Below are 27986 nucleotides of genomic sequence, written 5' to 3' on the forward strand. Positions count from 1 at the left end.
GAATTTATTGAACCTACACGTCTATGCTTGTACAAAAATAAAATGGGATATTTAATAGCTGCAAATGGTGGTTCTGGAGGTGATTAATGTTCAACATCCTATTCTTCTCCAATTGGGGTCCTTTCCTTTGCACCTAAGGCATTAACTAAAAGCATTAGGAATGCAGACAGCTGGGAAAGGACTCAGGGGACCTTGCAGTATAAAAGACCTCATTAATAAGGCAACTTAGTATTTTGGCTACTCTTTTGGTCAATGTAGGGAGGAAGTGAAGTGGGTAATGCAAAAGCTCAAATCTTGAATGGCTACCACACAAAGTGAGGCATTTAGCTTTTAAATCATGACTGAAGGCAGCCTTGTGACACATGCAATTATGCTAGTATGGACAAATACGTGATAGTCCATGGATTAACAGGAAAATTACTGCCTGCCATGAGGATTCCAGTGTTCAAAGGCTGGCTTTTTCCAGTGATCCAGCAGATGAAGTCAGACAAGCTCATTAAGTGCTCTTCTAATCTGGACTTGTGCAAAGCATTTGACACTGTCCCGCACAACAACCTTGTCTCCAATCTAATCCCATAGATTTGATGGGTGGACCACTTGGTGGATAAGGAATTGGCTGGACGGTCTCACTCAAAGAATTGTGGTCAACAGCTTGATGTCCAAGTGGAGACTGGTGACAAGCAGGTTCCTATGGGGTCTGTATTGGGGACAGCACTAACATCTTTGTTGCTGACATGGACAGTGGGATCAAGTGCACCCTCAGAAAATTTTCTGATGACACCAAGCTCTCTGGTGCCGTCAACACACTGCAGGGAAGGGATGCCATCCAGAGGGACCCTGATGGGCTTGAGAGGTAGGACCATGCAAATCTCATGGACAAATGCAAGGTCCTGCAGCTGGGTCAGGCCAATCCCATGCACAAATACAGGCTGGGCAGAGAATGGATAGAGAGCAGCCTTGAGGAGAAAGACTTGAGGCTGTTGGTGGACAAGCAGCTCAACACAGCACAGCAATGTGCCCTTGAAGCCCACAAAACCAACTGAATCCTGGGCTGCATCAAAAGAAATGTGGCCAGCAGGCTGAGGGAGGTGATTGTGCCCCCCTGCTTCGCTCTGGTGGGACCGCACCTGCAGTACTGCATCCAGCCCTGGAGCCCCCAACATAAGGACAGGGACCCATTGGAGCGAGTCTGGAAGAGGGCCATGAAGATGATCAGAGTCTGGCTGGAGCACCTCTCCTATGAAAACAGGCTGGGAGAGTTGGGATTGTTCAGCCTGGAGAACAGAAAGCACCAGGGAGACCTTATCGCAGCCTTCCAGTACCTAAAGGGGGTCTAGAAGAAAGCTGGAGAGGGACTTTTTACAAGGGCATGTAGTGATAGGACAAGAGGGAAGGGCTTTAAGCTGAAAGAGGGTAGATTTAGATCTACTAGGAAAAAGTTCTTTACTGCGAGGGTGGTGAGACACTGGCACAGGTTGCCCAGAGAAGCTGTGGATGCCCCATCCCTGGCAGTGTCCAAGGCCAGGCTGGATGGGGCTTTGAGCAACCTGGGCTGGTGGAAGGTGTCCCTGCCCGTGGCAGGGGGGTTGGAAGTATGTGATCTTTATGGTCCCTTCCAACCCAAACCATTCTATGATTTTATGTGAATCAGTTATCTCGCTGGAGTTCACACAGGGGAGAAACATCCCCCACTTTCATGACAGTGGTGCGAGTCTTAAGCTACGAAAATGGAGGGGAAGAGATTGATGTCAGTATCTCAGTGCCATTCAGATGTCATTCCTTTCAGCCTTCTGTAGTCCAGAGATAAGCCTGAACACTCATTTACACAAGTGTCTGCATGTAGCATACTTTAATTGCTTGAGACAGTTGGTCCTGGTCCCAGTTCCACGCAGAAATCTGACTGTTCAAGAAATTCACAGAAATTACAATAAGTGTGGACTACGGAAATAGGAACTATAAGTTATTCCACTGCCTTTGAAACACAGAAAATCTCTGCTTTACATATGAAAACATCTCACACCTGTCAAGGGAACAGCTACAGGTTTGGGGCTTTTCTCCCCTCTGTCTTTGTGTACTTTTCAAAAAAAGTATTATTTATTCATACACCCATTACACTTGAATCACTGTATTACACCATTCAAATCAGGTGTTAAAGCTGACGCAGAGCAGGAGCTGCTTTGTCACACATATATGTTGTAGCCAGTACTAGACCATTCACGGCAAAGGCTTTCTCCACCAGACTCAGACAAGCCAACTCTCCAAGGGTTGCCACCATGTGTCACTCGGGACCTTTCAAAGAGCTACCCTGCTGAGGAACTTGGTAGCGGACCCCAGGTACAGAGCTGCTCAGCTACTCCCCAGTTCGGTTTCACTTGCTGCTGATGGCTCCGCCCCTTCTTAAAAAACTCACATTGTTGAGCATGCAAAATTTGAACGACGCAAGGAAGAAGAGAGGGATTAAAGGCAATGAATGAGGAAAAAAATAAGTTGTGCATGGAGGAAATGCTCTGAAATTTAATATGGAGAACAACGAAATATTGTCTACCAAAGTGTTGAATCAACAAGAGTTGATTTTTACTAGTGCTTAGTCCTCCCAGAACCTTGGAACACAGATGAATTAGCAAAGTGATTCTGAAAATCCCACTTTTGAGTAACTGGAAAAGCCAGTAAAGAGGTATGTATCACTATCATGGAAAGCAGAACAGCTAGGTAGAAGGTAAAGTTTATTTAAGAAACTCCTGGCTGCCAGCACCGTCACTCTGCTGTATGATCCGTAACAATTTCACACGTCGTACAGTTTCCACTGAAATAGACACTACAATAAATCTAAATCACTTAAATTAAATATATTTTTTTAGTCTAATAGCGTAGCCTGCAAAATTTTCTTCCTGTAGATGCTTCAAAATGAACTAAATCTGACCTATATTTGAATCCTTTGTGATTGAATACAGAGCAAAGCAATTTCCATTTTCTTTCAGATAAACAGCTCTAAGTGGTTTTAATATTTTTGTTCCATCAAGTGGAGATACAAAGTCCGTCTGCAGTGGCAGAGAACAGACAACCAAAGTATACAAACTGCACACAGCTGTTTGCCATGGTACCTTGTTCAGTTTATCCCACAATACATTATTTAGACATATTGTACAACAATTAATATTGACTGTAATGTTGAAAAATGCAAAAAGAATAACCACAAGAGAAATCTGCAGTAAAGATATGGGTCTTGCAGCATTCCCAGGAATTTAACACTTTCTGATTCTTCAGAGCAGAAATTTGCTTCATTCATGAGACACCATCAAGTAGATTACAATGAAGCAATTCACCCAACGAAGTTTAAATGGAAAATTATGAGAAAATTAACTGCCTTTGAAAAATCACTATCTCCCTGTACCTTTTTTCATCACTACTGCTATCTGGACAGCAAGAAGCAGCACAGAATATAGTAAGAACTTCAGGCTGCACACCCAAGTAACAGAAATTGGGTATAATTACAGCTCTGATTTGAATGATGTGATTAAAACAAGTCAGAAAATGAGATGGTGGGGGACAAAATTACATAGGAACATACAGTTTTTCAGCCAAATAAAAAAAATTCTAGTTTATGTTCAACATACCAAATTAAACATTCTTTTCTTACTTTTTGGTATTTTAAAATTTAACTAATTTTAAATTAGGTGTTATTTTAACATACAAGTTTATTTTCACACTGTCAAAACACTTCAATATTTCTAAAATATTAAGTTAGAAAATACTAAATGTTTTCCTACATATTTTCCTACATATTTTCCTCAAATTCACTTAGTCATCAGGTTTGACCCAAGTTCACAAATAGTGGTGCTCAGAAATCTGTTCTTCCAGCAAATTTCTGTTTAGCATAAAAATTCCTCCCTGCTGCACCTCTCTCCACCTGAGGCACCACCTCTTCTGCTTCCTCCTGGCGTTTCGTTTGATTATTAGCAACTGACTTTTTGTGTGGACTGAACTTCCTCCACCTCTTTCTCCACCAAGTCTTCATGTGCAAAGCTGGTTTTATCATTTCCCCTCCAAGCTGCGTATCAAATAGATAGGTTCCTTATTACAAGGTTCCTTATTACACTGCTGTCACTGCCACCTAGAGTTTTGCCACCCAGCACATCTGCTTGGCACCTGGACTACAGCCTGCAGGATGTCCAGGGCCATCACACATCCACTAGCTCCTCCACAACTGCCTCATCTCACCACAGAGGGAGACTAAGCTGCTTATTATCCTTTATACAACTTCTGGCTTCTAGCTCTGGCCTCACACAGCTAAGCCAGCTTTGTTAATCAGCTGGATCCCAGAGGCAATATCCTCCTAAATAGCATTCTGGGCATTGCTGTGCATCATTTACCAGGAGCAGCCTTCCCTGAGCTATTATTACTCATTCCTTCCACTTGCTTTCCTCACTACCCAGTATTAAGAAGCCCAAAGAATTTGTATGATAAACCCTGTATTATATCCATTATAATTATTTCAGATACAGTACCCAGGAGATATTACGGAATAGCCACTGCTCTTTCACAGTGAAAAACGTTTGCTCTAGCTACAGCTGAGGGAGACATGCTCACCAGACCATCTTTTCCTACCAACATGGTCCCATGTCAGGAGGTCTCGTCCCCCTGACACAGGCTTCTCTGACTTCTCAATAACCAGTGGGGTTATGAATGAATACTGCAGGAGTGCCTGCTTCCCCATCACCAGGCAGCAGCTCCTCGCATGCCTCAAGACCAGACTGCTCCCAGGGCTCCCTGCAAGCACCTGGCAGGGAAAAGAATGCTGCACCCTGCAGTCCTGTCCTGTCATCTCCAGTGACAAAGCAGGTGGCACGGACAAGACCGTGCACAGCTGCCTTTGAAAAGACAGGTTAGCAGCCACGATGTTCTCCTGCAGAAGGGGGGTGTGGGAGGAATCTGCAAATGATCACTGTTCCTCTTTCAAAAGCTGACACAGCTCATATTAAAAGCAGTCAGCTTTCTCACCCGGGCTTTTCCAGCTCCAACACTGCTGGAAAACTTCACTGCTCTGATGGCAAGGAGCCCTTCTCTCACTTCCAGCCTGAATTTATTTAGTCAATGTGTAACTGTTGCTCTTGTGAGAACACCGGCCTTCCTCCCTGGTATTTATTCACCTGTGGTATTTATAGACAGCAATCACACAGCTATGTGCTAGGATAAACAAGACAAGGTCTCTCTATGTCTTCAGCAATTAATTCCCAGATTATCCTAGTTAGTAGTCCCTCTCTGCATCTTGTGCCAATTTTAATCTGCTGCTCTGAACATGGATGATCAGAATTGCACAGAATATCCTAAAAATACCCTACTCACACCTTGGGCAGCAATCTGCACATGCTGGAAATGCCTCAGTGCATATCAAGAAGATAGTGCTTTTTTCACAGATGCTTTCCACTGAGGGCTCAGCTTTAGCCAGACAGGGGCGACACTCTCATCCCCAGCTGATGAGATCCACCTTACCAGGGCCTGCTCCTATCATTATGACCTTGCATTTTATACCACTGAATTCCAGCTCATTTCTAAATTCTGCAGGCATCCAGTTCTTGCTGTATGTCATCCCTCAGCTTCCCAGCTATCAAGATAGCCTCTTACTTTGTGTTATCAGCAAACTCCATCAGCAGTCTCCTAAAGCTGAATTCAAGGTCCTTCACAGAAATATCAGAGACAACCAGGCTCTCTGAGGAATGCTACCATTACCTTCTCTTCAGTCTAGTACTTCCAACCAGTCCCAACTCCATTTCTGACTCCCAAATTTCATTTTGGAATTTGCAATATCCCATTCAACACTTTACCAGCTGCATTATTGAAATCCCAGAATTTTCCTGTAAAACTTCCATATTATTAGTTACAAAAACAAATGGAAGATCATTTGACACCATCCACTTTTGGCAAAACCTCATCCACATTTGTCTTACTTTCCATTAGCCTCTGTTTCTTTAATTATCACTCCTTTCCAGTTAAGCTCTTCAGCCTCGCCTTCTCCCGAAAGCCTGTGGGAGCTCAGACCATTCCCCTGCCATTTTTAGATAAGGGCATTATGTTTGCGGCTCTGTGCTCTAAACCACTGTTTTCATAGGTCTGTTTTAATGCGTGCAATGCTCATGCTAGTCCTTCAGCAGTTCTGCTATGGAGATTAGACAGATCACTCTCCTCCCTGTTTAAATGTATTCACTTCTTAAAGCTTTTATAAAACATGTTCCCCAGTGATACCAGGAGATGTGATACCAGAAGAAGGCTCCCAGATGACTCCAAGAAGAATTCTGACAATTCAAAAACTGGATGAAAAACTAACTTCCAAGCTCCACACTGAATATAGCAGAACCTAACATGAAGATAAGCAGGATTAATAGTTATTTTAACCAGCTCAGAAGGGTCTATCATTAAGGTAACAGTGGTACAGTTTACTTACTGCACTGTGCAAAGGAATCTCCTGGAAGCAATAAAATCTGCTTATTTCACTCTGGTAGACACCTCTGTTGACCTTCAAGCCCTTGTTTTTAACAGTAATCATTGGCAGATTTTGTAATCAAATGCTGATAGTCGTATTTTCTTTTAACTCAAACTTACAGCCAGCAGCCTTGAAATGTGTGAATGATGCAATCAATGGCAACATGACTGACAACAAAATTCAGATCAGTCATAAAGCTGAGTCAGATTCTTTCACATTGCATAGTCCCAAATCACTAACTCTAGACTACATCTACCATCATGCTGTCTGCCTTGACTTCAAATCATTTTGAATTTTAAAGAGGGCAGTCAGGGCATTTCACTTGGTAAAAATAATGAGGTTGAACTTTCTTAGAGAAGAATTAAAAACAGGTTCTGACTTACTTTTTCTGCAAAAAGGTAAAAGTCCTGGAGATGTGCCACACTCTGTCTTAGACAGTGTCTCCCTGAAGTATTCTGTCCTTCCACAGTGTTTTATTACCGTGCACACCAGGTAAATTATTGTTAATAATACTTCTGCTTTACTTAGCCAGTAGTAGTCACCCTATAACTAATGGATAAAAATGTCATTTCTAATAGACATAAACAAAATTAAAATGGACATTAGGAATGAGAGAAAAAGTATGATATTGTCTGCAGACTGTCACTTGATCAACAATGATATTGAGGGGCAAGTAAAGGCTGGGTACTTCAGTGCCACACGACTATTGTGGTTTGTCTAGTCTGAAATGAAGAACTGCTGTTCTGTGAGAAACTCCAGCATTTCAAAATGTGATTTTGTTTCTAATTAGAAAGCAAATAGAAAATGTTGGCCTTTCCCATCAAATAAAGTTCAAGACCTATTTCTGAAAACAGAAATGAAAACTTGTGAATATAGAAGCAGCTTTAAACATTGCTATTAACACTGTAGCATAAATCTGAAGATAAGACAAATGTAATAGAAGTACAAAGTTGCAATGTTTTGACATATTAATTATTTTGCTAAAATAGACTTCCCTTGGAGAAAAACACTGAAAGATACATTGCTGAAAAAAAGAGTAAAACTTAAAACACCTGCAGTTTTCAATAAAAAGCTGCACTAATGGGAAAAAGGACAAGTGGTTTTGTAATTGCTAGGCTGAAACAATTTACACAAACATGCACTTGCTGCCACATCTAACAACTGTAGACCAAACTCCTAAACAAGGAAATAAAATATTAACCAACATACCACTTATGTGACCTCAAATTAGCTTTAAAAACAAAGATGTTTGGATGATTTGGAGAGCTCTTCCTGGCTCTGATCAGCACTACGAGTAGGCAGATATTGTAAGCACTCTCATTTTTCCCGTAATACTGGTAACTTCTGAACTGATCTTGTATTTTATTTAATGAGAACTCCATATTGATGAAACAGGGTTGCTATATCACAAATGAAACAAACCACATCAGAGACCACGAGAGAAAAGGTAGACTAAAAAATGCATTCTATAGCTTGTAAAAATATAGCAAGGGATTGCAAAGGATGCATCAACAATAAACTAAAATCCTCCCAGGGTAAAGCCAAGATAGATCTTTGATTGAGAATCATCATAACAAAGAAGTCATAGAAACACAGAACAGTTTGGGTCAGCAGTGACCTGTAAAGGCCAGCTAGTCCCGCCCCCTGCAATCAGCAGGAACATCTTCAACCAGATCAGGTTGCTCAAAGCCCCCTACACCTGGCCTTGAATGGTTCCAGGGATGGGGTGACTACTGCCTCCCTGGGCAACTTGTTCCAGTGTTACACTACCCTCATCATAAAAAAATTCTTCCTTATATCTCATCTGAATCTACCCTCTTTTAGTTTAAAACCATTATCCCTATCACTGCAGGTCCTGCTAAAAAGTCTGTCCCCATCTTTCTTATAAGCCCCCTTGAACTGTTGAAAGGCTGCAGTAAAGTCTCCCCAGAGCCTTCTCTTCTCTAGGTTGAAGAACCCCAACTCTCTCAGCCTGTCCACACAGGAGAGGTGTTCCATCCCTCTGACCATTTTTTGGCCTTCCTTTGGACCCACTCCAACAGGTCCTTGTCTTTCTTGTATTGAGGGCTGCAGAGCTGGATGCAGTACCCCAGGTGAGGTCTCAACAGAGCAGAGTGGAGGGGCAGAATCACTTCCCTCGCCCTGCTGGCCACACTGCTTTTGGTGCAGCCCATATGGTTTGCTTTCTGGGCTGTGTGTGCATGTTTCCAGTTCATGTCCTGCTTTTTTACCCACCAGTACCTCCAAGTCCTTACCCACAGGGCTGCCCTCAATTCATTCATCCCCTAGCCAGCATTGATACCAGGGGTTCCCCTGACCAGGTGCAGGACCTTGCACACTTTCTTGTTAAACCTCAAGAGGTTTACATGGGCCCACTTCTTGAGTTTGTCCAGGTCCCTCTGGATGGCATTCCTCAGGCATGTCAACCGCACCACTCAGCTCGGAGTCACCTGCAAATCTGCTGAGGGTGCCCTCAATCTCACTGTCTGTCACTGATTAAGATATTAAACAGGGCTGGTCCCAATACATACACCTGAGGGATACCACTCATCACTGTACTCCATTGGGACACGGAGCCACTTCTCCCTTGATATGACCATCCAGCCCATTACTTATCCACTGAATAGTCCACCCATCAAATCCATATCTCCAATTTAGAAAGAAGGATATTATCAGGGACCGTGTCAAAGGCCTTACAGAAGTCCAGATAGACGGCACCTGCAGGTCTTCCCCTGTCCACTGATGCATGTAGTCGCTCCATCATAGAAGGCCACCAGGTTGGTTAGGCAGGACCTGCCCTTGGTGAAGCCATGCTGGCTGTCTTGAATCACCTCCCTGCCCTCCACAGGTCTTAGCGCAGCTTCTAGAAGAGTCTGTTCCACGACCTTCTCAGGCACAGAGGGGAGGCTGGCAGGTCAGTAGATTCCCAGGGCCCTGCCTTCTACCCTTGGTAAAAATGGGTGCAATGCTGCCCTTTTGCCAGGCTCCGGGGACTTCACCTGACTGCCGGGACCTTTCAAATACCATGGAAAGCAGCTTGGCAACTCCATCAGCCCATTCCCTCAGGACTCTGGGATGCATCTTGTCATGAGAGAGGGGGGGTGGGTAAGAGATAGGGTAGAGTTTAACAATTGTAATAGTCTGTTTAGCTGTTTAGGGTAAAAATTGCAAAATTTAAGCTGTTTGCCAAATCTTACACGGTTTGCTTGGGTACTGTGATAAGGTGTACGGGAGTAAAGGGCTTCATGACCATATAAGTCCAGCTTTATGACCATATAAGTCCAAAGAAAGATTACAACCTTGCAAGAACAAGCCAAAGCTGGTTCTGCGGTTTGGACAAAGAGCAGGACGTTACTGAGCCTGCGCCAGATGTGGGGGTCACGAGGAAGACTCACCTGCCTTCATCCTCAGGACCCCTGACGACCACCACCAGGGGACACTGCGCAAACTCAGTCGAGAGAGAGATATGGAAATGACTTGCAGAACTAATTTTAATACAAAGCGGGGATAGGTAATGCATATGTATAGGCGTATTACATCATATTATGAATATGTAATGAGTTGTCTTATAAAAACAGAGCAAGTTTTCGTATCAGGCGCACACGGTTTTGGCGGGACTACTCCCCCGTGCTGCCCAGCGCTGAATAAACATACCTACTTTACAATCTTACAGATTGTGGAGTCTGCTTTCCGCACGTCAGTTTTGGCGAGCCAGCCAGGAGGATCTCCACTCGGCTGCGGGACCGACTGCGGAGCGGACGCTCCTAGGCGCGCCCCGAGCATTTTACTCGGAGGAGTCTCCGCTGCCGGCCGATCACCGCGGGAGTGGACAACAGCCTCTTGAAGCTGCGGATTTAACGGTATGTTTAACGAAGGGATTTAAGTGTACGCACATTCGGGGCTGCTGATAAATCGCGCAGAGACGTCTGGCGTGCAGCATAGTGCCCGTGGGTTGGGTACCTGTAGGGTTTGGGACTGCAGTTTGGGACTGCAATTGGGAAACTCGCTGGCCGATAGAGCGGCCGGTAGCGATCTCGGGGATAGATCGACTGAGTTTGAGGTAACCGCTGTATCCCGTTGTTGGGAGCCAGGATGGACCTGCTAATGACCGGTATATGAGAAGCAGGAGAAGGGTAAGCGGGCCTCTTGTAATTTACAAGATATTTGCAGCTGCTAGAAGGTTGTTAACTGGAGCGATGCTATGTTAGCTTTCTTTTGGTATTGATTTTGGTTATGGCAATAAGGCATTTGGAATAGACTACCGATTTGAATTTGTCGAACCATAGTGTTTGTGTGAAGTGATGTGTGTGATTTTCTCTGAGTGCATGGACGTCCGTGAGAGTGGAATTGAGTGAGAATAAGTGAGAGTGTGGCAGACAGGCGTGAAAAGAGAATTTAAAAGTCAGTTTAAATCCCTTAAGAGTATATTGAAAATGGGTAACACCCAAGGAGGGATACTGAAAAAAAGTCCTCTGGGTTGTATACTCGCCCATTGGAAGGATATTGTAGGGAAGGGAAGCACAGAAAGTAAAAAGACCCTCATTAAATATTGTAATCAGTGGTGGCCATTGTATAAGTTAGAGGGCGAAGTTAAGTGGCCATTTAATGGAACATTGGATTATAATACTTTGTTACAGCTTATGCTGTTCTTGAGAAGAGAAGGGAAATGGGATGAAGTATCATATGCAGATATGTTTTTCACTCTGCGAAACCATCCGGAGTGGCAAAGGGACTGTGGGATAATACCCCCACAGGACCCTATGGTACTCGCATTGGAGCGAGAAAATAAAGGGGGTAGAAGTAAACTAAAAAGATGCTGTTCTTCCTGCAGCATTGGGCAGAGGTGTACAAAGGCAGACAAAGTTCACCAAGCCCCAGAACAAGACTTAGATGACTTGTTTAAACCTCCCCCCCGGGCACGGGACAAGGATGTGGATTCAGAAGGAGCTTTTAATCCTCCTGATAGCCCTGTATCTTCCCACACTCGGCAGAAGTCTGCCCTGACTACTTTACAAGCACCCCTCCGAGAGGCGGTGGGGCCAGATGGTGGAACAATGCTAATTAAAGTGCCTTTCTCCACTGCTGATTTGGGAGAGTGGAGAAAGATTGCAAAGGATTATAGAAGTGACCCGATAAGTGTAGCCAGGCATTTCCAATTTATCGTAAAACAACACAATCCCGATTGGAATGATATACAATTATTATTGGAATATTTGACTGAAACTGAAAAACAGCTAGTTCTGAAAACAGCAGGAAATTTGGCCGAAGATCATTATAAAATTACAGGAGGGGATGTTAAGGAACATTTCCCCCTCCAAGACCCAAAGTGGGATGCTAATAGATCGGCACATATGCAAAGATTACAGGAATATCAGGAATGGGTTTCGAAGGGAATGGAGAGAGCAATTCCCAAAACTATAAACTGGTCAGCTTTATATGCAGTTAAGCAAACTCCTTCTGAGTCCCCGTCTGAGTTCCTGGATCGGCTGAGGGATGTGATGCGTCGTAACACGCCGCTAGACCCTGGGTCTGAGGTAGGGATCCAGCAATTAGTTTCTTTATTCCTGGGTCAATCTGCAGGGGACATAAGGCGAAAACTTCAAAAGCTGCGTTCTACAGAAGGTAGAAACTTAGAGATATTGTTGGATGAAGCGTGGAGGGTGTTTAGTAATAGAGAAGAAGAATATCGGCGGGGACAAAAGAAATTGATAGCTGCCATTCAAGAAAAAGGGGAACGGAGAGGTGGTAGGCGAGATTCGTCTCGATTGGAAAGGGATCAGTGCGCTATATGCAGGGGCTTTGGTCATTGGAAAAGGGAATGTCCTAGAAACAGGGAAGGGGGTCGGAAAACCTCAGCGAATGTGAAGATAGCCAATGTAATAGAAGACTGACGGGAACCTGGGGAATCTACCCTAGCGGATCCACTGGTTACAATTAAGCTAGGGGAAAAGCAGCAGCAAGTGAAGTTTTTGATAGATACAGGAGCAACATATTCGGTTTTAAATCAAGCCTTAATTCCTTTAGGAGATGATTACGTTGTAGTACAGGGAGCAACTGGCCAAAGTGAAAAGGCGTATTTTTGCAAACCTTTAAAGTATAAATTGGGAAAGCAATGGGGTATCCACAAGTTCTTATATATGCCCAACTCTCCAAAGGCACTTTTGGGGAGAGATTTGTTGGAACAATTAGGAGCAAAGATCACGTTTGAAAAAGGGGAAATTACTTTGGAGGTAAAGGATCAACAATATACACAAGCATTAAGTCTAGTCCTAACTAGTCTCCCCTCAGAAGGGAAAATCGATGAGGAAATTCTGAACCAAGTGTATCCAGGAGTCTGGGCTACTGATGTGCCTGGAAGAGCGAAAAATGCTCCACCTGTTGAAGTTAAGATAAAGGAAGGTCAACGACCGGTAAGAATTAAACAATATCCTCTAAAGAAAGAGGACAGGGAAGGAATCCGGCCGGTGATAGAAAAATTTTTGCAGCTAGGACTATTAAAGGAATGTGAGTCTGAATTCAATACTCCTATATTACCTATTCGGAAGTCCGATGGGTCATATAGGGTGGTTCAAGACTTGCGCGCAGTGAACAGGATTACTGAGGATCTCTACCCAGTCGTGGCAAATCCGTATACCCTACTGACTGCATTGGCATCTGAATTAATCTGGTTTACTGTTCTAGATTTAAAGGATGCTTTCTTTTGCCTCCCTCTCCACGAAGCCAGTCAAAAGTTGTTTGCATTTGAGTGGGAAAATCCTAAAAGTGGTCGAAGGACCCAGCTCACTTGGACGGTGTTGCCGCAAGGGTTTAAGAATAGTCCTACCATTTTCGGCAATCAGCTTGCGAGAGACCTGGAATCCTGGGAAGCCCCGTCCGAGAAAGGAAAATTGTTACAGTATGTGGATGACATTCTGATCGCTACCAACACAGAGGAAGATTGTATGGCATGGACGGTGAGTCTGTTGAATTTCTTAGGGCTTCAAGGATACAGGGTGTCTAGGAAGAAGGCTCAGGTAATGCAGCGTAAAGTGAATTATTTGGGCTATGAAATCAGTGCGGGACAGAGAACTTTGGGGCAGGCCCGCAAAGAGGTGATATGCCAAACTAAAAAACCCCAGATGGTAAAGGAATTGCGAACCTTTCTGGGAATGACAGGGTGGTGTCGATTGTGGATCTACAATTATGGACTGCTTGTTAAACCATTATATGCGCTGACAGCGACTGAGCAGAAACACCTCGAATGGAATAAAGAGGCCGAACAAGCTTTTGAACAACTAAAGAAGGCTCTGATGTCAGCCCCGGCCTTAGGACTCCCGGATGTGGGTAAGCCGTTTCTCCTTTTCTCTCATGAGAAACAGGGCATTGCCCTAGGAATATTGGCACAGGAGCTAGGTCCGTATCGTCGGGCAGTTGGCTACCTCTCTAAACAGTTAGACGCGACTGCAAAGGGCTGGCCTGGATGCCTAAGGGCAGTTGCGGCTGTGATACTAAATATACAGGAAGCCCGAAAATTCACCCTGGGCCAGAAAATGACTGTTTTTGTGTCCCATGCAGTGTCGGCAGTATTGGAAGCAAAGGGTGGACACTGGCTATCTCCACAAAGATTCCTGCGATATCAAGCTGTAATAGTGGAACAGGATGATGTGGAAATCGTGGTTACTAACATTGTCAACCCAGCTTCTTTTCTCAGTGGAAACACAGGAGAGCCAGTGCATCATGACTGCCTAGAAACTATTGAAGCGACATACGCAAGTCGCCCAGACTTAAAGGATAGCCCCATAGAAAATGGAGAAAACTGGTTCACAGACGGGAGCAGCTATGTCCTGAATGGCAATCGACACGCTGGATACGCCATCACCACCAGTCAAGAGGTAATAGAGTCAGGACCTTTGCCCATGAACACCTCCGCACAAAAGGCAGAAATAATTGCCCTAACTCGAGCTCTGAAGTTGGCTCAGGGCAAAACTGTAAACATTTACACAGACTCAAAATATGCTTTTGGAGTTGTACACGCACATGGAGCAATTTGGAAAGAAAGAGGTTTATTGAACTCCCAAGGGAAAAATATCAAACATGCAGAAGAAATTCTGAAGTTACTAGAAGCTGTTCAACTCCCTGAGAAAGTGGCAATTGTGCATATTAAGGCACACCAGAGAGTGAGCTCAGATTTGGAAAAAGGGAATGAACTGGCGGATAGAGAGGCAAAACAAGTGGCCAAAATGAAAATAAGAGTGGCAGGGGCTTTAATTCCCGATAGGCATATTTCCCTACAAGATAAACCAAAATATACTAAGGAAGATCAGAAACTCATTTCAGACTTAGCAGGGTCGTATAATGAAGAGGGATGGGCTTATACCCCACAGGGAAAGTTAATTGTTCCCTCATATTTACTGTGGCATTTAATACGGGAAGAACATAGGAAGAGACATTGGGGAATGGAGGGTCTGTATAAGCATCTGATAAAAGATATTGTAGCTAGAAACTTATATACCACAGTGAGACAGGTGACTCAACAGTGTGAACTTTGCCTCCAAACTAATCCAAAGAATACTCCCAAACTAGAAATGGGCCAGATTGGAAAGGGTAATGGGCCTGGACAACAATGGCAGGTTGATTTCACAGAACTTCCAAGAAAAGGGGGGTACCGATATTTGCTGGTATTAACTGATACCTTTTCAGGTTGGCCAGAAGCGTTCCCAACCAGAACTGCCAAGGCTCGGGAGGTAACTAAAATACTAATACAAGAAATAATACCGCGTTTTGGGGTTCCAGCAACCATATCCTCTGACAGAGGACCACACTTTGTTTCAAAAATAGTGCAACAAACCAGCCACCATTTAGGTATAGATTGGCAACTTCACACCCCATATCGCCCTCAGTCGAGTGGCCAAGTGGAGAAAATGAACCACTTAATCAAACAGCAAATTGTAAAATTGGGACAAGAAGCAAACTTGCCATGGCCTCAGTCTCTCCCTTTAGCCCTTTTGCGTATACGGACAAGACCGAGGGCAAGGGAAGGACTGAGCCCTTTTGAAATTCTGTATGGACGCCCCTATGGAATACAAAAGGGGACATCAATGCAAATTGGGGACGAAATTATGACTTCCTATATGGTGGCATTGAGCAAACAGCTCAATAAAATTGGAAAACATGTAATTGGGACCCGAGGAAGGGGTCTGGATGGGCCTGTACATGATATTCAACCTGGAGATTATGTATATGTAAAGTCTCTTGCAGAAAAAACCTTGAAACCACAGTGGGAAGGACCATACCAAGTACTCCTCACCTCCTTCACAGCAATCAAAATTAAAGAACAGAATTCCTGGATTCATCATACCCGTGTGAAGAAGTCGCCACAAAAGCTTTGGACATCAGAAATTCAAGGGCCATTAAAGCTCAAGCTAAAAAGATAGGATGTGGGTTAAATTTAACATGATTCTGATAATTTTACAGGTGATAGACACAGCGGCCTGGCGAGAGAACTGGTATGTACAGGCGATTCAAAACATCACCAAAATTTTAAATAAAACAGATTGCTGGATCTGTACCCAAATACCAAGACATGCTGGTTATGAGATACCGTTAATAGGCATCCCACTGCCAGTTTCCCTAATGAACCGCCAAGACGGCTCCTTTTGGGGAAATACAATCTGGAGCACAGACCCTCAGGTTAAGTGGAGACAGGGACTAAAAATAACTGTTGAAGAGACCAGCATATTAGGGGATAACTGCCTGGTAAGTTCGGGAAAAGGGCTGTTTATGGGAGAACACCTAAATTGTAACAGAAGTCGTACATTAAATATGACAGGTAGAGATTTGGGATTTTTGAAATTGAACTATACCGGTCTCCCGACCCCACAAGGGACAGGGTGGTATTGGTTGTGTGGCACAACGGCTCATAAAGTCTTGCCCATAGGATGGCGAGGAGCATGCACTCTGGGAGGTCTGGTCCCCAATATTACTATCATTGACAGGTTAATACAACCCCCCATAAGGAAAAAACGAAACGTTGTAAATAACCCCCTCATAAACAGACCAACGAGTTTCCACAGTTTTGCGCGATGGTTCATTCCGTTTTTAGGGGTTAGTGAGTTGGAAAAGGCAATAATAAACATCTCAGCTGTAATAGAAACAGTGGAAAATAGAACAGTTGATGCCCTCCTGGCACTCCAGGAGGAAGTTACTGACTTATCGAAAATAGTATCACAGAATCGTATGGCCTTAGATTTGCTATTAGCCTTTCAAGGAGGGGTATGCACTGTGATCAATGTAGATTGTTGCATGTATGCAGATCAGAGCGGGCGAATCACCGAGGACCTCCAAGAAATAAGGAAACAAGTAAATATTCTACATAAAGTGACACAAGACAACACTTCTTGGAGTTTTTTTTGAATTATGGGAGAAATTGACATCCTGGCTGCCCAATCTAACATGGTTAAAACAATTATTTGTAATGATCATTGTAATTGTCTTTCTATTTTTAATTATTAGTATAGCTGTCCGTTGTGGATTTTGGTGTTTTAAGGGAACTGGAAATTCCTATAGCGAATGGAAGAGAAATCAACTGCGACAAAAATTAGAATCTAATCAATACTTCGAGTCTGAGTAAAAGAATTTACTAATTTCTTTGAAAAGGGGGGACTGAGAGAGGGGGGGTGGGTAAGAGATAGGGTAGAGTTTAACAATTGTAATAGTCTGTTTAGCTGTTTAGGGTAAAAATTGCAAAATTTAAGCTGTTTGCCAAATCTTACACGGTTTGCTTGGGTACTGTGATAAGGTGTACGGGAGTAAAGGGCTTCATGACCATATAAGTCCAGCTTTATGACCATATAAGTCCAAAGAAAGATTACAACCTTGCAAGAACAAGCCAAAGCTGGTTCTGCGGTTTGGACAAAGAGCAGGACGTTACTGAGCCTGCGCCAGATGTGGGGGTCACGAGGAAGACTCACCTGCCTTCATCCTCAGGACCCCTGACGACCACCACCAGGGGACACTGCGCAAACTCAGTCGAGAGAGAGATATGGAAATGACTTGCAGAACTAATTTTAATACAAAGCGGGGATAGGTAATGCATATGTATAGGCGTATTACATCATATTATGAATATGTAATGAGTTGTCTTATAAAAACAGAGCAAGTTTTCGTATCAGGCGCACACGGTTTTGGCGGGACTACTCCCCCGTGCTGCCCAGCGCTGAATAAACATACCTACTTTACAATCTTACAGATTGTGGAGTCTGCTTTCCGCACGTCAGTCAGATCCCATAAACCTCTGTATTTTCAAGTTCTTCAGGGGGGTCTTGAACCCGTTTTTCTCTTACAGTGGGAGGGACTTTGCTCCCCCACTCCCTGCCTTGAGGTCCATCCACTCAATAGGCGTGGGAAGAGAGACTGCCAAGAGAGGTTGCAGAAAGAGGTCATTCCCTCCTCTTTAACCATGACACGGAGACGTGCTGGACCACTCCACTCCATCAGCACAAGAAAACAGAGACCTGTTACATCAGCCATGCACTGAGCATGAGAGTCCCTGCAGTGGCTCACACTCTTGTGGGATACAGACCAAGCTGCACATTCACCATAGAGCTGCTGCAGTCCCCTTCCTTCTGCAGACCTCTCACACAAGATGCTGATGGTGTTCAGCCTCAGATGAGCATCTGCCTCACCTCAAGTGTCAAAGACCAGCCAGAGAGACCTTGCACACCTCCATGCAGAACTGACTCGGGTCAGCACATCCCAATGCACTGGTATATTGTGCATCAGCAGACACATTATTTGAGAGATGAGAAGAGTTCACAAGCATACACCTGGAGAAAAGTACACACTACTTTAAAAAATAACCAGATGTGAGTCTGGATCTCAGAATAGATGTACCCTGAGAAAAGCTGCACAGGCAGTATGGCTGATGCTGGCTGCAAGCAGAAAAGAAGCTAGCAGGTTACTAGAGGGAACTGCAGTAACAAGCCTGTGGTCAGTCCATCCAATGCACTATTTCCAGTTACTAGAGAATAAAGAAAAGTCCTGCCTGAGCTAGAAATTATTTTTCAGCAACAGCCCACCGATAACTCTCATGACAAATAGTTTAGGAAAAAAAAAAAACAAAACCAGATGTTCCTCATATGGATTACTACTCCCACAAATGTTCCTCAGACTGCAGAGCTCAAAGGAGGGAGATTTTCACCAAGAGAAAACCATTCAAGCTGAATTTATGTCTCTTCTGTTCTAGTGCAGTCAGACAGTAATAGCACTGAAAAGCTGTCTGATGGAGAGAGGGAGCCAGCCACAAATGCCACTAGGTGAGACAGATTATTATCAGCCAAACACTCTCTGAGCTGAGATTAGCAACAGGCGCAGAATTTATTGTGCCTGGTGTGAGAGCAGGAAGAGAGCATGGCTCTGCTTTCCAGTGCCGCAGAGGTGACCTTACTCATCCCTCTCAGCTGAGCCCTGTCCTTTACCTTCTGCAGAAGGATGCTTAACAGACGGACCAAACCAGGCACAGACACTTGCCACACTGTGTGCTCATACTCTTCAGAGAAACAGCGCCTGTCTTAGACAACACACAAACACCTTGATGACCTTGCAGCAATAAACTTCTGGACCGCCCACCTTGCACCCTATGACCGCCTGAAACAGCATCTCCGGGTACACAACATCCTCTCCGAATTCCTCCAAGTGGCAACCTTAAAGGCTTGATGGTAACACTGGTTTCAGGTTTAATTATTTAATCTCAATTGTCCAAATCCTAACCATCACCACTGCATATGCAGCTGAAACAAAAATGAAACTTGCTGGGCTGACTGCTTGCCACAGCCCTAAGGCAGAAATGAAAGCAAAGTAAAAAAAGTATGCATGGGAGGAGAGAGATGGTGAAAGGCAGCTAAGGAAACGATGTGACAACAGTGGTCCTGAGTCGAGGCAGATCCTTCTCCTGATGTAGGGACAGTAGTCACAAGCACCACCCAGCTGATGGCTCAGTTGGGACAGCAGGGAAGAATACTGAGGAGTTGAGTCCTCACTGCCTTAGCATTATCCTCAATTAAAAGCAGGGAGCAGAAGGGTGGCCCTGTTGTTGCTGTCCTCTGGTAAGCAGTGAAACCAAGGGAAACTGTAAGGAATTTAACTCCGGGAAGAAGCCTGCTCATAAGGAGGTGAGCTTCTTTGCAATATCCTCTCAAACCCTGGCAAACAAGGCAGTGAGCACACTGGCTAAAACGTTCCCTTCCCAGTTACACAAGCAACACAGCACACTGCCACACCTGCAGGAATTATCTGTATTATGGCATTGCTTCAGGGTTGTAATTTGAACAGGTCTCACTGGAAAAGGAGAGGAGCCAGTTTCAGACCTCAGAGTATGTAAATCCTCCTGGGAAGGGAATAAAAGTCCATGGCTGTCCTTCACTGTCCAGCAGCAAAATTAAGGAGCCCATCACCCAAGATCTGATTTCATTCTTGATTTACTACACAATAGTGCTTGCTGGCACAACTGAGAGCATCACAGAGCTGTCTGAAAGAAAGTTAAGCAGGTTTCAACACCCCACCATGAAAGAAATTATAGTAAGGTTCCTCCCCTGTGCTATGGCTCAGAAACCAAAAATTTTCAGTGGGAGAGTGCCTGCATCTCACCACGGTTCCTAGTCCACTCACTGTCCTTCATATCTTAATACTATTTTATAATACATTCTGGATGACAGTTGCTTAGTTACAAAACCACTCAGATCAACAGCTACAATATTAAAATCTTGCCAAAGGTCAAATCCCACTGTGTGATCATTCAATGTCTTAAAGATATGTCTTCCATTATTTTTCTTAGTGTCTGAGAAAAACTGAAAGACATTTTACTATGATAGGTTGCTCTCCGTTGAAGCAACTGTACAGCCTAGGACAATGCATGCGATGCTATCATTATAATTATAGACAAGCTCTTACTATAATCTCTGACTACATGAAGTTTATAACTTAGCTACACACACACACACCCCCACCCCACTCAACTCCCCCCATCCCCAATCAATCCTGATAGAAAACAGAATTATAAAGCCTTTGCCTAGGAGTAATGTTGTAGTGGAAAAAAATAAAATCAATAAAATAGGATTAAATATTTCCAGGCTTTAAGAAAAGAAATAAAACTAAGCTTTATATGGTATCAAACCAGCATCTTTCACCATGACAGTGGTTCTCTAAGAAAGAATTGCATTCCATCCCAGACATTACCAAATTCCCAGGGAACAACCTTTAGCATCACTGTTTTAATGGAAGAAAAACATGGTCATTTTTATACCCTATGCAAGTTCTGCACCGTACAGAAGGTGGTACATCAGCGACACCTTTAGTCTGCCTTCCCTGTTTACAAGTCCTTTCCCACTACCTCTGTTCCAGCTGTTTCTTTTGTACAAATGTGGCACCAGGGAGCCAGGATCCCTTACTGTTTCTTCCACATGCTTTGCCCCGATACAGCTCTGGCTATAGCCTGCATGTCTAACTGCTCATTCAGTCTACAAAGGCTAATTGTAAGCATGGGGCACTGTTTAGTAAAACTAATTGGAAGCTTGGTGTACCTCCTGACAATGGATCCCAGGGGCTTTCTGTAGCTCCCTTAGCCTACCATGCAAGTGGAGACAGCCACTGCAGAAGCTGGGGATACGCAGGTGACTTCTCCAGGGACAGTGTGGATGTGTTCTCTCTAGATTACAACTGAAAGTCCTCTAAGGCTTTAGAAGGTGCTGAGAATTGCCCAAATCCATCAGGAATGATACAGCACATGCAACAGGGTTTTCAGAGCTGACAGGAATATTCTGACAATTTCTATCCATGTCCTACCACTCCAGGACCACAGAGACGCTACCCAAGACTAAAAATTCAAACTTCCAAACATATAGTAACTGCATGTTAGTTAGTCCAGAGCTGCCCAGTTCTCTGCTTAAAAATTGACAAGGACGTGCCTATAGACCTACTTACTCACCTAGTCCTGAAGGCAATGCATGCAAGTGCTAATACAACATAGAGACAAGACGTCATGCGTGCTGAGCTTGTATTTGCTTGGGTTTGTATTAAATGTCTTTGTATTACAGAAAGTCATTATCTGCTTGAATGCCACCTCGCGAATCAATCTGGAAAGGCTTCTTTGTGTAAACCGCTGTGCTCATTTTGTACTTTATAAATGAAGAGGAAAAGGATCAACCCATTAAGGAACAGCTTCCTTCACAATGAGGTAAAAGCAGCTAGGCAGATCCAGGCCCAGCATCAACAAATGTATTTCTCCCCACGGTCAGCACTTGTTAGCATGTATTAGCTGTGGAGTTTCCTTAGAGATCTAAGTAATGTCAGAAAGATCAAAGAAAACCCAGATGACTTAATGAGCCATTTGCAATTTCACTACAGCAGCTGTGCAGGTTGAAGCATGAAATCTTTAAGACAAGTAGACATTAGTGACAGGTTACAGCAGCAGGGCTGAGGGAATGAACACTTCCTTTTCATGATGAAAAACACTTGGTGCTTTCTGTATACACAGGATCAGACTGTGCTCAGAGTGTGATGATAGGATCTCACGTAAAAATATTTTTACAAGTTGTCATGCAGTATATACTATAACTGCAAGCAAGTGTTTTGGTGCATAACATGATAAAAGTTACAAGCAGGCCAAATAGAGGGAAAGTGAGACATCCCCATGCCCAGAAGAAAACCCCAAGCCAACTACCCCAAACACCGCAAAGCAAAGCCACCACCAACACTGGTGGTCACAGAGCTGGTGACCACCATGCCAACCTCCTTTCTGGACTAAATCCCACAGACTACTAACAGGTAGACATACACTTTTCCCTAACAAAGTTATTAAAAATCCTGTGCCTTTAGGTTTTATGGTGTTCTAATATTATTCCTAATAATAAACAGGAATTTGGGCCTTCTGGGGTCAACCCCCCTCCCCCCCAAGCACAGAAAGCTGCCTCCACAATGCAGTGAGGGCAAAGCGTGCCTGTACCACACACACTAGCGGGGGACCGAGCCCACGCTGGCCTCTCTGCATTAAAGGGCTCACACGCCACCTGCACCGCTATGGGGCTGCTGAGTCCTAAACCCAAACCAGCTCATCAGAGCCTGCTGCTCTCCTGCAGCTCCGAATGGAGACATACATCCAGGTTACAAGCGGGAGGGATGCCCAGACAATTAGGAAAATACATTTTTCTGCTGGTTTTATTTTTCACATAACATAGTTTAAGAACTGCATCAGTTGTCGGTACCAATCATGGATCAAAATATAATCAAATCTCACTCCTCCAGCAACATAAACTCTTGAAAATTCAGCTGGCCGAGATATGGCTTGGAGAAGGAGTACACCTTCAGTAACCAGCTCAAAAAAATTCCACTTCTTGCAACTTCAGGGATTATTTTTCATATAATATCCACCTATTTGCTAGCTATATCTGACCCTGCTTAGTTTATGACTGCACCCAGACATGGCTTTTCTCCAGAGAGTTTCTGTGGCCTACTTACCACCCGTTATGTTAATAGTGTGGCTGCTCTGCCTGCACTTCAAAGGTTCATTCTTATATACAGGATTTTTAAATTTTTTTTATTTTATTTTATTATTTGCTTTGGTTGCTAAGGGGGAAGCTTTAGCATGATAGGCAAGGATTTAGTCACATGTGAGCTACAGGGAACACTGTCACTTGATTTCCAAATTAATCTCTAAGGATAACCGGCTGGGTATGTGTTTATTTTCTATTTCTTGAAAGCTTTAAAAGTAGCACAGGATTTTTGCATCCTTTGAAGGATATGTATTCTTCCTTTATATTATTCAACCTCAGAGACAACAAAGAGAATACCATGCTGTCTCCAGTGTCACAGATAAAAATTAGTAATTTCACTGCAAATCAGAAAACAAACCAGATTATTATGAAGAAAGGTCTACAGTCATCAAAAGGCTGTTTCACAACCACCTTTCAGATGCACAGAAGGCAGCTGCCTCACTGTGAAGTTAATTCAATAAGCAGAGGATACGTAATTCATTTGGTATGTACTGTTGCTCATCAGAGAGTATTTCTTGGCATTTCAACAGCACATGACAATGCTAAGCCTGAAAGCACAGTGAAGTCCTCAAAGATTTTCAGCAAATGCAAGAAAAATAATGTACACACACTCAAGCAACTCTCCTCATTCAAGTAATGAACATGACAGCTGTGTTAAAAAGTTTTGTAATGCTGAGCTACAGTCCTAGGAAGAGCTTAAGGAAATAGTTTTTCCCTCTTTTATTTGTGCAGGATAGAAAGCTTGATGGCTTTATATTTTCTCCTTCTTTCAAAGCATTGTCCCACAGAGCATTACCTGTGATGACAGCAAAACCTGCAAGCAAGCATTATCAGTAAAAATTAGTCCTGGCATATCTTCTACTGAATCCAGTCCTAGGAGCATGAAACTAATTTTTTTTGGGTGGGGGGTGGTGGGGGGGTGGGGGTGTTTGTAGGTTTTTTTGGTTTGGTTTTGGGGTTTGTTTTGGTTTGGTTTTTTGTTCTGTTTTTTAATCAAGGTTACCACGGACCTCCCTATTGTGCATACCTGTGCTGTGGGTAACAGGCTGACAAATAACATCTCATCTCCTTCTGAAATGTATTGCCTTAGGAGACTGCTCTACTGAAGTTTGAACATGTGGACCTGCACCACCACATGCAGCCATGATGAAAAGCTATTAAACCAACCATCCTGGCTATGGAATAATATTTTACCATGCTCTTTCACAACATCAGCTACAAAGAAGCAGAAAGGAGCATGGATTGCTGTATGGCACCCACTCATACTTTTCCTGGTCTGACAGATGCTGCAACTGAGAGAAAACAAGTTCTTCCACTAAGGTGGCCAATGCTCAAATTGTAAATAATCTCATGGATAACAAACAACATCAGAGAACATGTAAATTGCCACTGCACAGATGCCGGGGGTGGGGGGTGCATGGAGAGACAACAGGTTTTATTTGAAAATGCAAAATGAACATTTCTTAAATGTAAAATTTAATTTAGGGGCAAATACATCACACCAGAATTATTTGAAAAATCCAACCTTACTGTGCTTTTGCATTCAGTTCTTTCAAAATTCAATGCAAGGGAAAACCACCATCCAAGTATGGTTACAAAACTGCTGTCAAGAGTAAGATACTGCATTCTTAATGCAAAGCTCTTTGCCAGCGTTCATTAATAAGTAGAAAATAGTACAAAATGTATAAATCTATACAGAAACTGGCAACAAAAGCACATATGTTACCTACCACCTGGACACAATAATGGGATCTGATCTGTGCATTTACTTTGAAAGGTACAGAATAATGTTTTTACAATTTTTTTAAATTTTTTTTTTAGCAGATAGTTCATGCACGAACACAGTGCAGCTGGACCATATGCCCTGGCTCCATTAGCATGGTTTACATACTTCTAAATTACTGAAATGCATTAATGCAGTGAGACTGTAGAGAATTCTGCAAATTCTACTTACTGTGCTGCATGCTTTAATTGCTCATCTATTTATTTTTTTATCATCATCAAATGAGGAGCAGTTCTGAGTATACTTGATGTTTACTTTTAGAGCAGTTCACTCAATATACAAACTCAGTTTGTATGTAAATTAACACACATGCCAAGCCTGTGTCTTCCTACAGTACAGTTTTGTAATAAAAATAAAAATAAAAATTCAAAATGAGATGTCACTCTTGGAAGATTAAATACTAGCTTTGGAGATAATTTTAAAGGTCCTTTTCTTTTGCAAAGGTTAAGAGCTAGGCAAAGAAGGGAAAAAGTATTCTTGCAGCAGACATGATTACACACGTTGCTCATGCAAAAAAATCTGTTAAATTTGGAAAACCAACATTTCCAGGTATTCCAGCCCTGTTACTGTTATAACTGTTATTCAGATACTGTTACTCAGTTACTGACATTTCAAGTTAGTTTATAATCTCAAAATTTGCTATAGAGAAAGGCATTCTAAGGCTTCAAAGGCTCAAGTCATTCAGAGCTTAGCCAAACACATCCAGAATCCATTTGAAGTTTTTATTTTTCTAAGCAGCTTCAAGGAAGCACATTACGAGCCAAAGAAGAAAAGATTTTTTTAATGGTTATTTTAGTGATGCAGCAAGCTTTAAGAAGAACCTGGTAGTTTCTTGATTGTGCTAAAGAATCATAGAACAGTTCGTGTGGCAAGCAAACTTTAAAGGTCATCTAGTCCAACCTCCCTGCAACGAGAAGAGACAAGAACACTTGGAAAGATGTTTACCAGGGAAAACAAATCCCTCAAAAACAAGTTGAGGGTTCAACAGTAAAACCCATCAACAAAGTAGCATTTCAGTACACAGAAGTGCTCTTCAGACTCAGCAGAAAGGAAGATCACTAGTCCAATGGAGCCTATAAAAACATACATGGAGTATATTCAAGTGCAGTCACTGAAGCACTTCTGAATCATACTCCACTGCTTACAAAACCTTCTGCATCAGTGTTTTACCATTTCAGGTAAAGTTTTGCCCTGTTTTTTCAAGTTAACAGTTGCTTAGGAAATCTGCCATAAAAATGGCTCAACCTTTCTCAAAAATGAGGCATGTTTTTGTTGCAGGTTGCAGTGTCACAGGCACTGCATCATTCATCTCACAGAAGGGGACTGTTCCCGATACACCTTCCTGGCACAGGCAGATCCAGGCAGGGAGCAGAACATTAGCAGGCCATTGACATGCATTATAAATTTGTGACACCCTGCAACCCTTTATTTTTTTAAGGGGGAAAAAATAGCTCTTGTGTCTTGGCATTGTGTTAGGTTTCCTACCAAGTTGTCAAGAACACAGTCACACATATATGCCTTTAAGCTGAAAACTGGCTGTGATTTATCAAAGTCAGAATGGTATAAATAATGCATGTTTTTGCACAGATGGCTCTTTTTGTAATGTAACAATTAATGGACTGTCAACACAGTATTCCACGTACAGAACCTCTACAATGGTCTGCAGTCTCTTTCCTGTATGATAAATGAATGCCTGTTAGGAGGCGAGTTCACTCCAATGGTGTCCTGGTATCTTCGATATAACGTATGATGGTATGCAGAGAGAAAAGCCACACATTGTTAAGGTGTATAAAGGTAGTTAAGGATGCAAATTCTGCAGTGTCAGGCTTTGCTGATAAGCCAAAATGAAAAAAATATTTACCCAATACCTGAAGCTTAATGCATAAATAAAAACTTAAATGATCTTGTTCATTCAGATAGATTTGTCGACATCAAGTAAGGAAATCCGAGGCAAGATGTTCAGTGCTCATGGTAAGAAATCACATTCTAAAAAGAAAACAAATGGAAAAACCCACATTCACACACACACACAAAAAAAAAAAAGGCTAAGCCAATCCTGTAAGGTATCATTAGGCTTCAATGCCAGATTGCCTTTCAAGATACAAAAGTTTCTCCCTCGATGTGTTTCTCTTTAAATAATTCAGGATTATGCCCAGGTTCTGAATAACCCACAGTAGCATAGAGGAAATACATGTGCTGGAGTTTCTTTAACAGCAGTTAGAAAAGCAGCATCACCAACACACACATTCAGCACAGTCAGCACGTTACCTGCCAGAAACTTACCTTTCTGTGATTGTTTCTCTGAGACCACTTGCAACCCCCTTCACCACTGTACTAGCCTTTGGTGTCAGCACTACTTGAGATATAAAAAAGGAGCCCTTCTTTCTTCTTTCAGTGATTGACGCCTGGAGGAACTGGATCAGTTTTTCCGGATCTGTTGTGTTTGCCCAGGGAGCTGGCATCATCTGGCCTGGCCAAAGAAATGGTACCTCGAGAGCCACTGGACTGTGGTAGAACACCAGCACTTGGTGTTCCTTTTCCCACAGGTACTGGAGGCTGACTTCATGGGCAAATATCGCAGGACACATTTTGTTCCCATACGTGTCTTTGAGCATTTGGACAAGCTTTTCATGATGATACTTCTGCATCCCATAGAAGTGATTGAAGTCCAAGAAGACCACTTCTTTTGGGTGGTCAGTGAGAAATGCATTGATCTCTTCCAGACCCTCCTTGACTTTGGCACTGAATAAACCATGAGCAAAGTAGAGTTCGTTGTCTGGGTCTCTGGGCTTGGTGGAAATTCTAAGATCAAAATACCTTATACCTGCCCCCAGCTGGCTGGTGAAGTTCATGGTCTGTGTAGCCAGCCACTTCCTCATCAGCTTTTTAGCCACAGTCCCAAAAACCGACACAAAATTCTGGACCGTCTCTGGCTGTTCAGGCCCAACTGGAGAGGCTTCATCAATGTAGAAGCTAAATGAGTCATGAGACCCTAAAAACACAACAGATGAAAACAATCAATATTTTGTTCATAAATTAGAAGTCATTAGTGATTCTTTCTTAATAAACATAATTTTCTGGCTGTACCCATACTCACCAATGGGCTCTTCCCCTGCCCTTCTCAATACACTACATTCCTCTGGCAGCATTTACCCCAGCAGCACCTGACTAGAACTTGAAGGAAACGTAATGCTTGTTCCAC

At 43.1% G+C, this 27986-nt stretch overlaps 2 protein-coding genes across 2 annotated transcripts in view; one reads left to right on the forward strand and one right to left on the reverse strand.

The window, feature by feature from the left end:
- PLCXD3 (phosphatidylinositol specific phospholipase C X domain containing 3) overlaps positions 1 to 27986 on the reverse strand; it is a 99766-nt gene that overhangs the window by 12454 nt on the left and 59326 nt on the right. The window contains exon 2 of the mRNA XM_080372207.1: positions 27068 to 27776. Within this exon, the coding sequence (XP_080228333.1) occupies positions 27068 to 27776 (709 nt within the window). The remainder of the gene's footprint in view (positions 1 to 27067; positions 27777 to 27986) is intronic.
- Positions 9648 to 12723, forward strand: LOC308056591 (uncharacterized protein). Its single transcript, XM_080372202.1, has 2 exons — positions 9648 to 10338; positions 11116 to 12723. Exon 2 carries the CDS (start codon positions 11119 to 11121, stop codon positions 12367 to 12369), a length of 1251 nt encoding a protein of 416 aa, XP_080228328.1. The 5' UTR covers positions 9648 to 10338; positions 11116 to 11118; the 3' UTR covers positions 12370 to 12723.

The sequence above is a fragment of the Falco punctatus genome (assembly GCF_963210335.1).
Source record: "Falco punctatus genome assembly, chromosome: Z".
Taxonomy (NCBI): domain Eukaryota; kingdom Metazoa; phylum Chordata; class Aves; order Falconiformes; family Falconidae; genus Falco; species Falco punctatus.